Below are 14,346 nucleotides of genomic sequence, written 5' to 3'. Positions count from 1 at the left end.
CAGATGCTTTCCTTAAGGGAAGGGTTGGCCTGAGCTCTGTCTGCAGGTTTCCACAGGTGGAGATAATCTCATATGACTCCCTGGCTAAGCCTCTAATGCTGTGAGTGCTGTGCAAGGCAAGATAGGGCTTTACAAGGCTGATACTACTGACCGCAGCCTGACTGAGTGCTCAGGTCTCCAGTACGCCTTTGTACAAAGCAGGATTCTGCTGCCCTTCTTGGATCTTCTTTCACAAGGGAAGAGAAGATGCTGTGCCTGGATGTATTTAAGCCCATGTCAGCTTGCTTACTGCTATGCTGAAACACAAAAGGACAGTCTTGTTAGTAGCCATTGCCCCAACAAAAAAACTGGAGAAAGCCCAAGATTCACTTACAACTGTTTCTCCATTTCTTACACTGTACTCAGACTAAGTCTCCTTGTGGATTTATTCTCTATTGTTCCCCCAAGTTACCATGCAATTTCAGCTTAGGTAGTTGTAGTTGTTCTTCCCAAAATCACGCTTCTCAAGGACTGTGCCACAGCTGAGTACATAAGCTGTGACAATAATCGAAAGAGTTTAGTCCTGTGCAAATAAAATGCTTATGGCTACTTGTAGACAGAGCCAAAAGAACAAAAACTTGAATGATCTCTGCTAATACAGGGTTATATCAAGATGTGCCATGAAATCACTAAGGTGGGTCCTCTCATTGTTCGGGTATAGTTTAAAGTTCATGCAACATTAAGGGTTTCCTTTGGGAGTGTGTCTCCCAAACCCCTGCCAGGTGACTGGAACGCCGTAGACTCCTTCACCAACTGCCGTGCTGCTTCAAAAGATGCATTTAGCAAGGCAGGCATCCATCAGAGTACCCTGAACCCACACCTCTGCCAGTGGGGCTTTGCTTTAAAGGCCCTCCAGTGGAACGTACATGCAGACAGCTGCTGGAGGGAACAGGAAAGATTTCTAGGGGATGGACTTCTTCAGAATTGCCATCTAAGTGTACGCTCTGCATCTTCCTCTGCCTTTCTCTTGCAGTGCCAGCCATTCTGGGATTGTCTCAGTCAAAGGAGCAGAACTTTGAAGAGCAGGAAGCATGAGCCATTTTTTCTTTTTTTTTAATTAAACTTTTTATTTTTTCAGTCCTTGGTATGGAAAGACAGGTCCAAACTGTCTTTTCTTGGCTGGGAAAGACAGGTCAAATGCGTGGTAGAAAGTGTTAGTAGGGGAAAGACTCTGAATGCGGAGCTTGCAATAGATTGCGTATGTAGGCAACAGCTCTTGAAAACTCTAGTAACATGGGTATGGCTTTTCAATGTGTCAGCATGCAAGTTCACACTGATATATATATGCTGTTAATGTAGATTTTAGAGATTTCAGATGGTAGATTTAATCATGAGGAACATTATTTCTTCTCACTTTTCCACTGATATAGTGCTCTGGTAATTAGGATGAGGTTTTAATACTAAGTTTACTGGAATGATGTGTAAAGGAAATATAAAGATGACAGATTATTATTTTTTTTAAATTAAAAAAAAAAAGCTCTACCTAGATCTGCTCTCTGAAGGTGGGGTGTATGTGGGACGTATGTTGTCCGCAAGGAGGGTATAAGAAACAAGTCAGAAGACTTGTGATCATGTACACAGTTGTTTATCTTAAAGTAAATAGGCCTTAAGTGTGTCATTTTCCAGTACATGCACTTTGTGTTTCAAATATTTCTTTTGGTAGATTGAGTCAAAAATACATGCAGTGGTTTTGGTAATTCACAGTTTTTATACATGAATGTTGTCCTACAAAGTAGGGTTCTATTGCTAAAGAGCACAGGATGTAGAAATAATCTATCAAATAAGTAGCTGAGTAGGTTTGATATTCCAAATTTATCATTAAAACAATTATGTGCTTTTCTTCAAAGGTTAACGGAGAGTTTAGGGACAGAGACCTGCTATAGCATCTTATTTCCTAGTCATCTGCAAGCTTAGGCAAACACATGTTTTCTCTGGGAAAGAAATGTAATTTCATTAATTCCTCTACATCGTAAAGGCAAGGAAGGGACATTTGATTTTTAAGAAAGCATACATTGCAATACCAAATTTAATACTGGTGATGGAAAGTGTCCTGGCTATTGGATAGAAAAACTCATAGTCAGTTTTCTGTCCTTCCAAGAGAGCTTGTGTTATAAATTCTTTCTTGAAGTTGTGGATGTTATCATGTATGAAGCTAGGGAAAGCCAAGTCTGAAGGAAGGGAATGATACTTGGTATCTTGGCAAGTACCTCATTCAGGCTTCATAGAAGTCCTTTTGGCTTTTCAAGATTGGTAATGCATGTTGTTCAGAACCTGGGAATCAATATTATCTGAAAGAATTGGTGAAAAAGTTGGTACAGAAATTTCCAGCTCATTATTTTCTTAACTTCATTACCTAGTAGTGAGGAAGGTGACATTCTTCCAATATGTAAATCTGTTCAGGGTTTCTATTCTGTGACTTGAAATTCTTTGCAAGCACAGCTAAAGGAAAAGCTTGGGTCCCCTCCACAACTGGATTAGTGACATTTATATCAGTCTGTGAAACCTGACAAGAAATTGTGTGTGGAATATCTGACTCTGAAGAGACTTTTTAAATAGTTCTCTAATCTGTTACAGAAAAGGCATGTCCTTTTTATTCCTGCTTTATGCCTCTGTCCTTGTAGCTGCTTATTGAATGTTGACTCAAGGCTCAGTTATATAATAAATAGATTTTTCCTCTCTCAGTGGTGTGTTTGTTTTGTTACATTCAGAATGTAGTCGCAATTGTTCCGAGTGCCTTGTCTGCTTAAAGCATCTCCGCTGTCTTGTTTCTTCCCACTCCTTGCATTTAGGAGACTGAAGAGAAAATGATTGTGCTCAAGTCTTACAAAGTACTGTTTTGTTAGCTTCCAATTGACCTTTTTGCTCTGTGAGCATAACATTGAAAGAACATAAAAATGCTGGCTGTCCAAAGAACAAGGATGTTGTTATAAACTCCGAACCTCAGAGTGATATGCAAATGTTTACTTTTCCTGATAGCTTGAGATAGCTTGTCTTCTGATTTAAAAAAAAAAAAAAAAAAAAAAAAGTTTTAAAAACAACTATCATCGCTGTAGGGTGAAAAGAAATAGTATATTGCATATGTCCAAAATGGAACCACTTATTTCTGCTTATGTTGAAAGTTACTCAGTTTCTTGGCATTTTATGCATTCTGAGTTCTCATTCCATGGGTGGTAGCTGATGATAATGGCTGCTCGAGTGGTGGTCATAGTGGAAATAAAACTGTGACATTTGCTGTTAGTTAAATAAGTAGTAAGATAAATGTTGGTGTCCCTTTGTTCATTAGTGACTTCTGAGAAGGTAGTTAATAGCCAGTTTTGAAGACACAGCTGTGAAATTTTGGGTAGAGAAGCAAACACTTTATGTCAAATTGTTATCCTGTTGTGAATGTTTTTGGATATTGAGAAAAATGTTAGTGAAGCGACCCTAATAGACCAGCACCTGCAGCATATAGTCTTGCTATCTCTCCCTGTATCATGCTCTGAAATCAGAATTTTCCTACTAAGAGTATTTGTCAGAGCAGCAAAAATTCTTGTAGTTGAGACCAGTTTTACCGGGAGAACAAGCCTTTACGTTGTTTGGGAAAGCTAAAATAGGAAAAGCAAAATAAAGATGAAGATTTGGTTTTGGATCACTGATAAGAGGAGACGAGCATTATCAGGGTGTTTGCTTCTGTCTTGCCAGGATACACAAATCATGTTATTTTAGGTATCCGTTTGCTCTCCACCATCTCATTGCTCATTTATGTGGCTGTAATATGGCTTCAGTTGAACATACATTCTTTGGAGCAAGAATTATACTTACAATATATATTTTGCCCCATAGGGAGCCTGGTATGAGTTTTCTCTAAGTCTTATTTAAAAATATTAGTATGTAGGTCTTCTTGACACCTCAACTCAGGAAGTTTGACAGTCTAGGAGGAGTACAGTACCATTTGTGTTAGTGACTCCCTTCTCTTGTTGTTTGGATGTCCGAAATGGCCTTTCAGGGTACTGCCTCTCTAGTATTGAGCTGTTGTACTACAATGCAAAGTAAGAGACTGAACAAATGTGCCATCCAGGAATTGCCTGTAATGCACCTGACTGCAGCCTCTAGGCAGTGTTTGCCCTTTGGGGAATGTATTGTGCCTGTGTTGAGTGGATCTGTGCTGTCTACCAGTTAAATCTGTGGAAGTTAGTGCTTAACCCATCAAGTGGGTTTGTAGTCAGCCTGCTTTTGAGGCTATTACCACTCTGGTGGTTACTCTTGATTTTTCTGGTGCTTGTCTGAAAGGTTAGCTGTTGTGAATGTGAGATGTTTAAAAACAAAAAGTCATCCTTCTGTTTAAGTCTATTTTACACCTAAACTGAACAAAACACTAAGGCTCATGTATGCTAAGAGAGCTTTTGAAGCCTCTCATGGGACTTCTAATTGCCTTTTTACTTACTGTTTGTGCAGATCTGCCATGCTGTAATTAGAATTTTACAGTGGGGAATGATCAAATAGAAAATAATCAGCAGCAGTGCTGACTGGAAGTCTAGCTCACTTTCTACCTTTTGTTTTAGTATCAGGAAATGCTTGTATATTATTTTAGCATTAATAGGGACTATTTGTGTGCTTTTAAAAGATCTATGCAATTATGTTAATAAATTGGGCCATTATGAGTAAAAGTTGCTGAAGTTCTCAGATGTAAAATATTCCTTTTCACAGTTAACTTACGAGCATTTGCTTGTAGCTGTGTCAAGGTTAATGATACTTGTAAAAGAGACTAACATTTCTAAGTCACGCACAATTTACCTAGGCTATACACGTTTTCTGACAGTATCAATGCAGATGGATAAGTAGCTGTACGTTAATAACTTCTGAAGACTTTGGGTTAACATCACTTTTTCCTTTCTTTTTTTGAATTAGTAGTACAATATCGGCCCTTATGTCTAATTCCTCTACTCTGCCTCGTGGTGCATGTGAGAACTTGTAGTAAGAAAAAGAGAATGTGTAAATTTATGGAGACCTTTATTTTGATAATGTTCACTTTTTTTTTCTGTAATTTTTTGGTTCTGTTTTATGTCAGAATGGGCATTTACAGTAATAAAGAAATATCTATTATCTGTATTTTTTGTAGTGTTGGAGTGCTCTGTGCGTATGCTGCCAACCAGCATTTAACTAACCAAGTTCGAGGAGCAAAGAAACTGGTTAACAGTAATTTTAAAGATCTGAAAATTTTCCTTAACAACACTCCAGCGGTAAAGAATTTTTTCTTTATGGGGAATGGTGGTGGGAGGGAAGAGGTGTAAGTAAGCAGTATTGCAGAAAATAATTCTTTCTATTTGATATAAATCACGTCTGCAGTATTTTGTTTATTCTTTCTGTGTCAGTCTCATGAAGTAGAATAAATGATGCAAGGTAAGACGTTTTCACACAGCAGTAAATATTTGGGAGTTATCCTGATGGATCAGCATTCTTTGAGCAACTTTTGAGCTGTACTCCTGGAGTATGCTGCGATGATGCTTGTAGGCCCTTTTGCTCCTACTGAACTAGTGTAGATTGCTAGCAGAAGGTGAATCATTTGGAAAAATATGGTTTTAAAAGGAATACATATAAAAAAAAGATATTACATGAAAACTTGGATTCCTTGTTGCTCTTTCCTGTTTTCTTGTATTTTGGACTTACTTGTATGTGCTCTGGGACTGAGCTACAATAACTTCTTTTCCAGAAGTAATTTTGATTGTTTTTTCTTTAAACCAGTGTCATACTGTGCCATACTGAACAGGAAAGCTTCTCTGCTTTCTACTTTCAAACTTTCCTTAGAGTCCCAAAAGCAGTCCTCTGCATATCTTTTTTTGCATTGAAATAAAAAAAGAAATGCTAGCAAGGAAGACTTGTAAACTCTCCTGTGTACAAATTTCAATTCTTTATGGATTAATAGGAAAAAAGTCCAACAGTCCTATTACCTTGGCTTTCATTAATTTTAATTAATCAAATTTAATTTAATTAATCTGTTTTACTTCCACGTGACTGATAAATTAGAAATAGGTGGAATTCACACAATTATGTGGGATCCACAAGTGTGGTAGCATCCCAGTCACAGTAACTCTGGTCTGTTTTTCTGCTGACAGGACTGTATGAGAACAGGACACATCTGGGGGATGCCATTAAATGTTTCCATATCTGGAGTTGTTCTCTATATAATTATTCATTTGCTCATGGTGTTGTGAAAATCCGGTGATGGAGGTACATGGCAGGAAGTAGAGGTCACGCCAGCAATCTCTCTCTTGAAACAGAGTGCCTTTCATCAGTCTGGAGCTGACTCAGGGCACAGAAAGACGTAATCCAGTTGAATCAGAAACCACTAGAGTCCCCCTCACAGCACGCTGAGTGCCGAGAATAGGAAACGTCGGAGTAGAAAATCTGTTATGTAGAAGTAACCATCTTAATACAGAAAAAAATAGACACTAGCTAAAAAGTTAATAAAAACACCTGAATTACTGAATTTAAAAGTGTCGGGACTTCAACACTTGTGCCAGGCGTTCCTCAAAGTCTCACTTAGGTAGTAGGTTTTTAGTTTCTATGCAAGATTATTAATTTTTCTTTTTTAGACTTGATGACACTTAATGATGCAGTCATCAGATATATCTTCTAAGTCATTTTGTCAGACAAGGTACATGTATATCATGTATACACACACATTTGTAAGAATTTCTTGAGGATAGGAGAAGGACTTCAGCTTCTTGAAAAAGTTGTAGAATCCAACTGATTGACTATAAAGCTCTGAAATCCTAACTGATGTCCTTGACTCATCAGTATGAGGTGTACAGCATATAAGAGGATTTGTAAAAAGCAGTCACACGTTAAGAGTTCATGCCTTAGAAGATTTGCAGACCATGAGTATTGAGCAGTAACACTGTTAGTTATACAGAATCACCTTTTATCTGTGACATTGCTGGAGACGATGCAAAACCTGTAGCCCTGCAAAATTGTAGTCCTTGGGTTAGACTATGAAGACAAAACAAACAAACAAAAATATACCTACAGCCTTCTTAGTAAGAAACTCTCAGTTTTTTTCTCCTTTTTGAGAAGGAGGTCTGCCTCATGCTTTGTCATTTAATTACATCCACTGTAATTATGGGTGGATGATGTATGATCAATAGGTTGGTTTGAGGGTGGTTTTTTGTCTGTTATTTTTTTCTTTACTCCATGGAGAGTTTGAGACTGCAAGCCAGATACACTTTGGTACACACTTGAGTCACGTTTAAAATGGGAAACCCATTTGTCAAGTGTGTTAACTTTTACATTACTTTAACTCAATTGGAGTAGGATTCGTAATGCATTATTTTAAACATGCAGAAATCAATGAAGGTTATTAATGTCTTTTCAAAATTATTATATTAAGATTTCCACTTGGGATGGTTCTTTGATAGCCTTTTGTCCGAACCCAGGATCTCGTGATAACTAAGTTGCTGTTTCATATTGTTACGGTGTCTTGGTAGAGCTCAAGTTGTGACTGAGCCAAATCCATGTGGGGGTAAGGAAAACCATGTGCATTAAGACAGAGCAGCCAGGTCTTTTCCGCAAGAGAAGCTCTGAGAGGCTGCCCAGATACAAGCCAGTCTGGTTGGTGAATTGCTTCAAAATTACCACTGATCAACTTGCTGCTTGTCTCTCTGTGAAGGAGGAACTAATGCCACTAGCAAATCAAATAACAGAGATGAAGACATGCAAAACCTTATTGACCTGACTGACTTGAAACCTTCATAAGGCCACAGTTCCTGCTACTTTACTCTTTTAAGCTGACTCATTTACCCCAGAGATGTTCCAATTAAGTAGATTTCCCAATTAAACACATCTTTTATTACATGCAGTTCTGCCAAGCAAGGTTTTAAAATACTTAGTTAACTGAAAACAGTAGAGCGCCAGGATTTTGGGGGTTTGCACAAATATTTTGATTGTTTCGAAGTGGCAGTTTGACTCATTATTTAAAAGCATTACTTTTTTCCAATATTTTAATAGGGTTTTTTCTCATCTTCTTTTCAGCAAATTGACTACTTGGTGAGCCAGTACAACACAACTAAGGATAAAGCACTCTCTGACCTAAATAGTAAGTACTTTGATTTAAAAGGCGTTGGCAATGTGTATTTAAAGACTTCAATAAGATGATGTAAATAGCTCATAATGCAAAGAGAAGTTTTATTTATGAGAATATGGTTTTCAGGCAGAAGTGCTGTTCTCAGTGGTAAATGAGACTGAAACCTAAAATTCTTTTCACATGAAATGTCTTGGAGCTGGTATAATGCATATTATTTCCTGAAATAAAAGTCTTTTATTAAACTGCTTATACAATAAGTCAGGCTAATACTTTATTTTCATTTTTATAGTTCAGTAACCACTAATATTTAATGCTTTTTTAGAATATTATTCCTCAGTTTTTAACTGTGGAGCCAAATGTCAAGGAACAGAGCTACTAGCTGTTTTGATGGTTCCAATGAGTGAGAGATCTCTGTATTTGTTTATTATTGTTGTTATACCTTTGTCCTCTACTCAGCTAGAAGTTCAGGTATAAGCATGTCTTCTTTCTAAAGCTGCTTAACGTATTTGCCATTTCAGAAAGAGCAGTTGAAGAGCAGGAGATAAGACTTGAAATACAACTCCTGCACTTTCCCATTCAGCACAGTTACAATATGAGGCATCACCTTTTAAAGCTCTCAGTAAACAGAAATAACCAAACTACTGATTTTTTTTTTTTTAATTTAAGCATCACTTTCCAAAACTGATAATAGAAAGGGCTGACCATATTCAGTGCATGTTAGAATTCAAGATGCATTGTTAGCAGGTGTTAATAAATGTGTACAGGTCTGCATTTCAGACTGAAGTGAAATACAGAAATACCAAAACCGATTTTAAACAGGGTTGTTGCTGGGGTCAGACTATGCAACTGTGGCAGCATGCCACTTATCATAAATTGACTTATCATGACCAGAATCTATGCTTCTGTCTAGGTTTAAAACGTATTTTAAAGGTAGTTTTCAATGCAGCAAGCTTGGCATACCCTAAGGTCAATGTGTCTTGTCTATATGAGGCTCCTAATGCACATTGAATGTGCTTGCAAAAGTAGTAGTAGCAGTAGTTTAGTCTTCCTAGTTAATTCTAGGCAGGAACACTCTGGTCTAAAAAAATGTGTATCATCTTTAAGTCTATAATAATAATCATAAATTGACATCTGCATTTCAAGTACTAGCTTGTAGCTTCCCAGGCATTCCAAACCTAAATTTCAAATCAAATATTTATTTATTCTCAATGCCAATTTAATACGTTAGTTAACAGGAACCTAGCTGGATCTATGATGACAGTGCTAATCAATAAATAAAGAAAGCTTTTATTTTCTTGAAATACCAGAATTAAATGTGTGACATAGGGGGACAAAAGAATTTCATTCTAAGGGAATCAACAGTAGCATAAACCTCGAGAGAAAAGTAGATGAGTTCAGTTTGCCCACCCTAAGGAAATGCTGAAAAGTGTTTTCTGCTTGATAAAAATTCTCATCCCAAGCCGGACATGACAGTGCTGACAGTAATGGATGCTTCTGTACCATGCAGTATTCCCATCTCATCAAGAGCAAAAAACTCAAAAGCCATTTACTGTGATCTGAAAATGGAGGAGACCCAGCAACTACCTAAAGGATATGTTACATTAAGATGCTTCACCAAACTCTGCTTGGCATTTGTCTGTCTCCTTGCTGAACTAAGCTTCATTTCTGTTTGTGGGCAGTGAGACAGGAGGGTTTGGAGGTGGGGAGAGCTACGGGTAAGCATGAAGCCAGCGCTGTGAGCGTTAGTGCTGAACGCACTGTGTGAGGGGGCAGGGACTGGAGACACATGCTTAACACGCTTAAGGGATTTCAACAGAGACGGCTGGCAGGTCTGGGTTGTGGGTGACCTTGACATTGCTGGATACATGAGGAACAGGAGAAGGGAAAAGAATCCGTTTTCTAGTTTCTCTTGCACTATGAAACATAGTGTGTAGTGAAACAGTGTGCCACAAAATTCCTGTCCAGATGTTGGATCTCTAAGATTTTTGGAAACAGATTTTTTTTCCCACAAAGTGGTAAATGCAATGAAATACATATTTGGAGTTTGTTGAAATGTTATGTGTCTTTACCTATATGGTCAAGTGCTAGTGAATATTCTCCGCCTTATTTTGATTTACTGCTTTCATTTATAGGCCTATAGCTAGCTAAAGGAGAACTGTGTTCCTGCATTATGTTCTGTCACTAAGTGCTGACTGTCAGGCCTTAGAGAAATTTTAATAATATTTGTATACTTTGTTAAGTAAGAGTCTGACAGCACCTATGCTAAGAGGTAGTTTAAATTGAACTAGTGTGTACAGGATTTTTTTATCTCTCCATGCTGCAGATGTTGGACCTTTGCTTGGAAATAGAGTTCAAGAACAGCTGGGAAAAGAAGTCCGTCCCGCACTTGATGCAGCTCTGACAATAGCAGGAGGTAAAGATGTACATATTGTTGTATTAGGGTTCTGTTGCCATGGTAAGACAGGGATCATCTTTCTAGTGCACAGCATGGGACGGCTTTATGCAGTACCATGATTCAACTTACCGTTTTTCTACATGCCTTGATGTTTCTTTTAAACTGAGGATTTCAGATACTTTAAGGTTTATAAATACATTTAAAAACTAAATGAAGATTTATGTGCTATTGTTGATACCTAGTTTCAGCAGTCATTGAAGAGAGATGAAATCCGAATTCCCTGCTCCAGGTTGTTGTCCCTTTCCATTGAATATAAGGGGGACTAGGAAAACTGTGCTTTAAGAGCTGTCCATAGGTCTTTGCAGGTTAGTCTTCGACAGGTCAGGGAATGAACATACAAGGGCCTCGTCTTGTACACTGCCAAGCTTATTATGAGAGTGTTAACCATCATTTCTTCACTGTATCTTTGAGTTTAGCATTGTTCATGCTTAGTTCTGTCTCCCTTTAAAGAAAATATTCCTTTATTATTTTTTCTATTTAAGGCTTTTTTCAGGAATCGGGTACAGCTTATAGAGCAAAGGGAAAGGCATCCGTGAACTTGAGTCACTTTGGTTTTTTAACCCATTAATTCTTTCTCATTCACTTGTCATCATTCTCCTTTTTTGCTTTATTTCTCTTAATTGTCTTGAAGTCAAAGTGGAAAGGGCTATCAAAGGTAAAAAATACAATAAAACCTTGTGTTGTGTGAAGTGCACTTTATTTTTGTAACTAGTGTATTTTTAGTTGTATCTATGTGGTTTTTTGTCTACTAAACACCTGTTCAGTGGGGGGGTTTTTTGTTTGTTTGGTGTGATTGGGATGAAATCTAAAACCAGACAGTGTTGAACACTCATTAATGCTTGGCTGATGCAACATGATCTCTTTCCCTTTCATCTTGCAGCTACATAATTTGTGAGTTGGATTATAAACAAAATACTGAAAATACTGTTTTGTGGATATCGGCTTTCTTTTAATTTCTAATGATCAAGCATTAAAGTTCTTTACTGAAACCACTGAGTAAAGAGAGGTAGGGAAAGGGTAGAAAAGAGTAATCTGGGAAGTGGATAGAATCTCAATAAAAGTAGCCTGAGCACATTCATTTGTTTGTAGGAGAACATAAGTGATGTATTTTTATGTGCAATAAATATGTATTCTGTGCTAGAGGTCTTTTCTGGGAGGGGAGGCAGGGTTATTTAAATCGGTATTGTTAAGAATATCATAGCATTTATGCATGTGCACTTTCTCTTCATATCTGTATCTATAGACTGGTTTCTAACTAAAGTTTTTTTGTTTTGTTTTTTTTTTAAATTCACATCCTTGCAGCCATCAGAGAAACGAAGGAAGCACTGGAAAATGTGAGTGTCTCTGTAGAGGTTTTGCAGGAGGGAACAGAGAGGCTTCATGCAAACTTGACAGATGTTAAAATGCATCTAAGCAACACCCTCAATGATTCTGCATGCTCTGCGGCTCAGGCTGCATCAACTTGCAATATCATCAGGAATTCATTAAATCAACTGAACATCAATGCCAATTTTAGTGGGGTAAGAGAATATTTTTCAGATTCTTACAGTGTGATTGCCTTGAATAAGCCCAGTAGTGTCTCTGCAACTTAATGGCTTGGTGTGTGCTGTCACTTGTGAGATGTGACCTTCCCTTATTCTGTGTTTCTAGGTAATTCCAGTCACTGTTTTAATCTTCTGTGTAGAAGAGGATAAAACATGTGTCAAGCAGCTATGTTAAAGTGCTGCTCTGGGCAGTGAAATAATCTGCCCTCCCAAAAACGCTGAGGTTAAGTTTTGCTTTTGTACAGCAATGGTTTCAGGAGTGTGCTAGAAAGATTCTACTACAAATCGTCTTTCTAGTTTCTTCACCCTCTCTCCTACCTTTGAAATATTTAGTAAATTAGCAAGACTACTACTTTGATGTGACTCAAGAATGCTTTTTGCTTCCTAGTTGCCAGGAGTGAGCTCACAGCTTGCGAAGGTCAATGATGTCCTTAAAATCGACCTTTCTAGTCTGGTTCAAAAGGTATGTTTCTTGATAGGCTTGTAAACTGTTAATTAATAAACTGGGATACTTGCGTATCACTTGTTTTCCCTTGGCTTTCTCAAGCAGAATTCTCTTGTTCCCGCCTCATCCTGCCTCATGGTGGATCTCTCTCCTTATTATTCCATTGTTTGGCCAAGATTTAATATTTGAAAGTATGAATGTAGTGCTTTATATCCCCAGGATACTACAGATCAAAAATGTATTGCTAATTGTCTGCTTGAAAGAACAATCCTCAAAAAACAAAAAGGCAGAAACATGGATCTACTAGCATGCTCTATATTTTTTGGTTCAAACTAAAGAAAAAAAAAAAAATCCACGCTCTCCTAATTAGTTGTATTGTATTCCAGCTATTTTGAAATATGTCTTTCAAATTCTTTATGTGCATATTTGACATTAAATCTGGTGCAATGGACCTAATGTAATTACTGTTAGTATTTTTGCAAGACTAGCCACAAAATATCATGATTTTCACCTAGAAAAAAATGGCTTAGTTTGAGCAGTTTAAAAATCTAGCAATCTGAAAACATTTGCTAGGAATAGAAGGCACTTTCTGAAACCAAAGGCTGTGTGTAGGGGGCTTAGACCCCTGCCTGCTTCTCAAGTGAGCAGACCTGCAGGAAGTAAGACTTCAAGCATCCACTGCAGTGGCTTCTCTCTTCTGTCCAGATGAGCTACTGAGCTTGGTCCTTGTGATTTAGACCCTTTCTTTCCCCTTCCCACTGAAGAAAGCATTGCAATGTCTTTAGAGGCAGTTGGATTTCATTGTTTGTAACATGCATTTCATGTTAAGAAGGCATAGACTTGCAAAGAGGAGGTGTTTGACTGGTATGCAGTAACTCCTTTCACTTACGGCGTCTTCATATGTGCATCCTTAGTTTTATATGAGGTAGATCTGACAGGCAACAGTACTATAAACTTTGAGTACTTGAGATGATTGTGACTTATGCATGTGTATTTAAATGTATATTTAAATTCAGTTTTTTTTTTCCAAGGAATATGCTGGAGAGCAAACTGAATCTGAAACGTACTTGAGTTCCTATTTTGCTTTGACCTTTTCTAATGTGCAGTGATAAAAATGTATTTTTCACAGTATTACCACGTGCATTTTAGCATGTGTATACTTTTACTCCTTGTATAAAAGGAAAGAAATTGCAAGTAATTTGGCAATGAGAAACTTATTATAATTTTTCCAACTTTTATTCTTAGGGTTATGCAGCATTTAATGATACTCCAGACTTAGTGGTGAATCAAACCAGGAACATTTTATCAGGTGAGGACAAACTATCTCTTCACTTTGATTGTTTAATGTTGATATTTTTACATCAATTACTGATGTTTTTGTTTTCTTTTATTGATAATATATTTTCTGGGCTAAAGATCATTAAAAATGGAAATGTAAAACTTTTTTTTTAAATTTGGTGCCACAAAAAAAACCCATAGAAAGCAACTGTGTCTTAATGAGGACCCAAAATTAAATCTAAAAATAGACCATATGGTATTTTATGGATGAGTTTATTTGTTAGGCTTTTTACTGCTCAAATAATGGGAAATCTTTGGATCCCAACTGCACACTGACGCTTTATCTTTGTTTGGTTGAAAAGCTAATTTTCCTTGACAGATGTGTCTGTGATGTATTTAGGACTGTGATGTTAAAAAAACTGAACCTGCCTGCTGCTGTATTAAAATGTAGTTGATGGCAAAGGGGAGGTAAAAATATGCCTTAAGGATAATTTAAATGTTTGTCTTAATTGTTTTGTTACTTGGG

General features: G+C 37.3%; 1 protein-coding gene across 1 annotated transcript in view; it reads left to right on the top strand.

Moving 5' to 3' along the window:
• Positions 1-14,346, top strand: part of PROM1 (prominin 1) — a 65,688-nt gene that overhangs the window by 31,555 nt on the left and 19,787 nt on the right. Inside the window, exons 6-11 of the mRNA XM_050895540.1 lie at positions 5,138-5,258; positions 8,047-8,110; positions 10,422-10,511; positions 11,856-12,073; positions 12,486-12,560; positions 13,788-13,851. Coding sequence (XP_050751497.1) covers positions 5,138-5,258; positions 8,047-8,110; positions 10,422-10,511; positions 11,856-12,073; positions 12,486-12,560; positions 13,788-13,851 — 632 coding nt within the window. The remainder of the gene's footprint in view (positions 1-5,137; positions 5,259-8,046; positions 8,111-10,421; positions 10,512-11,855; positions 12,074-12,485; positions 12,561-13,787; positions 13,852-14,346) is intronic.

This window comes from Gymnogyps californianus, chromosome 4 (genome assembly GCF_018139145.2).
Source record: "Gymnogyps californianus isolate 813 chromosome 4, ASM1813914v2, whole genome shotgun sequence".
Taxonomy (NCBI): Eukaryota; Metazoa; Chordata; class Aves; order Accipitriformes; family Cathartidae; genus Gymnogyps; species Gymnogyps californianus.
Note: the sequence above shows the minus strand (reverse complement) of the source record. Positions and strands in the feature narration are given on the sequence as shown.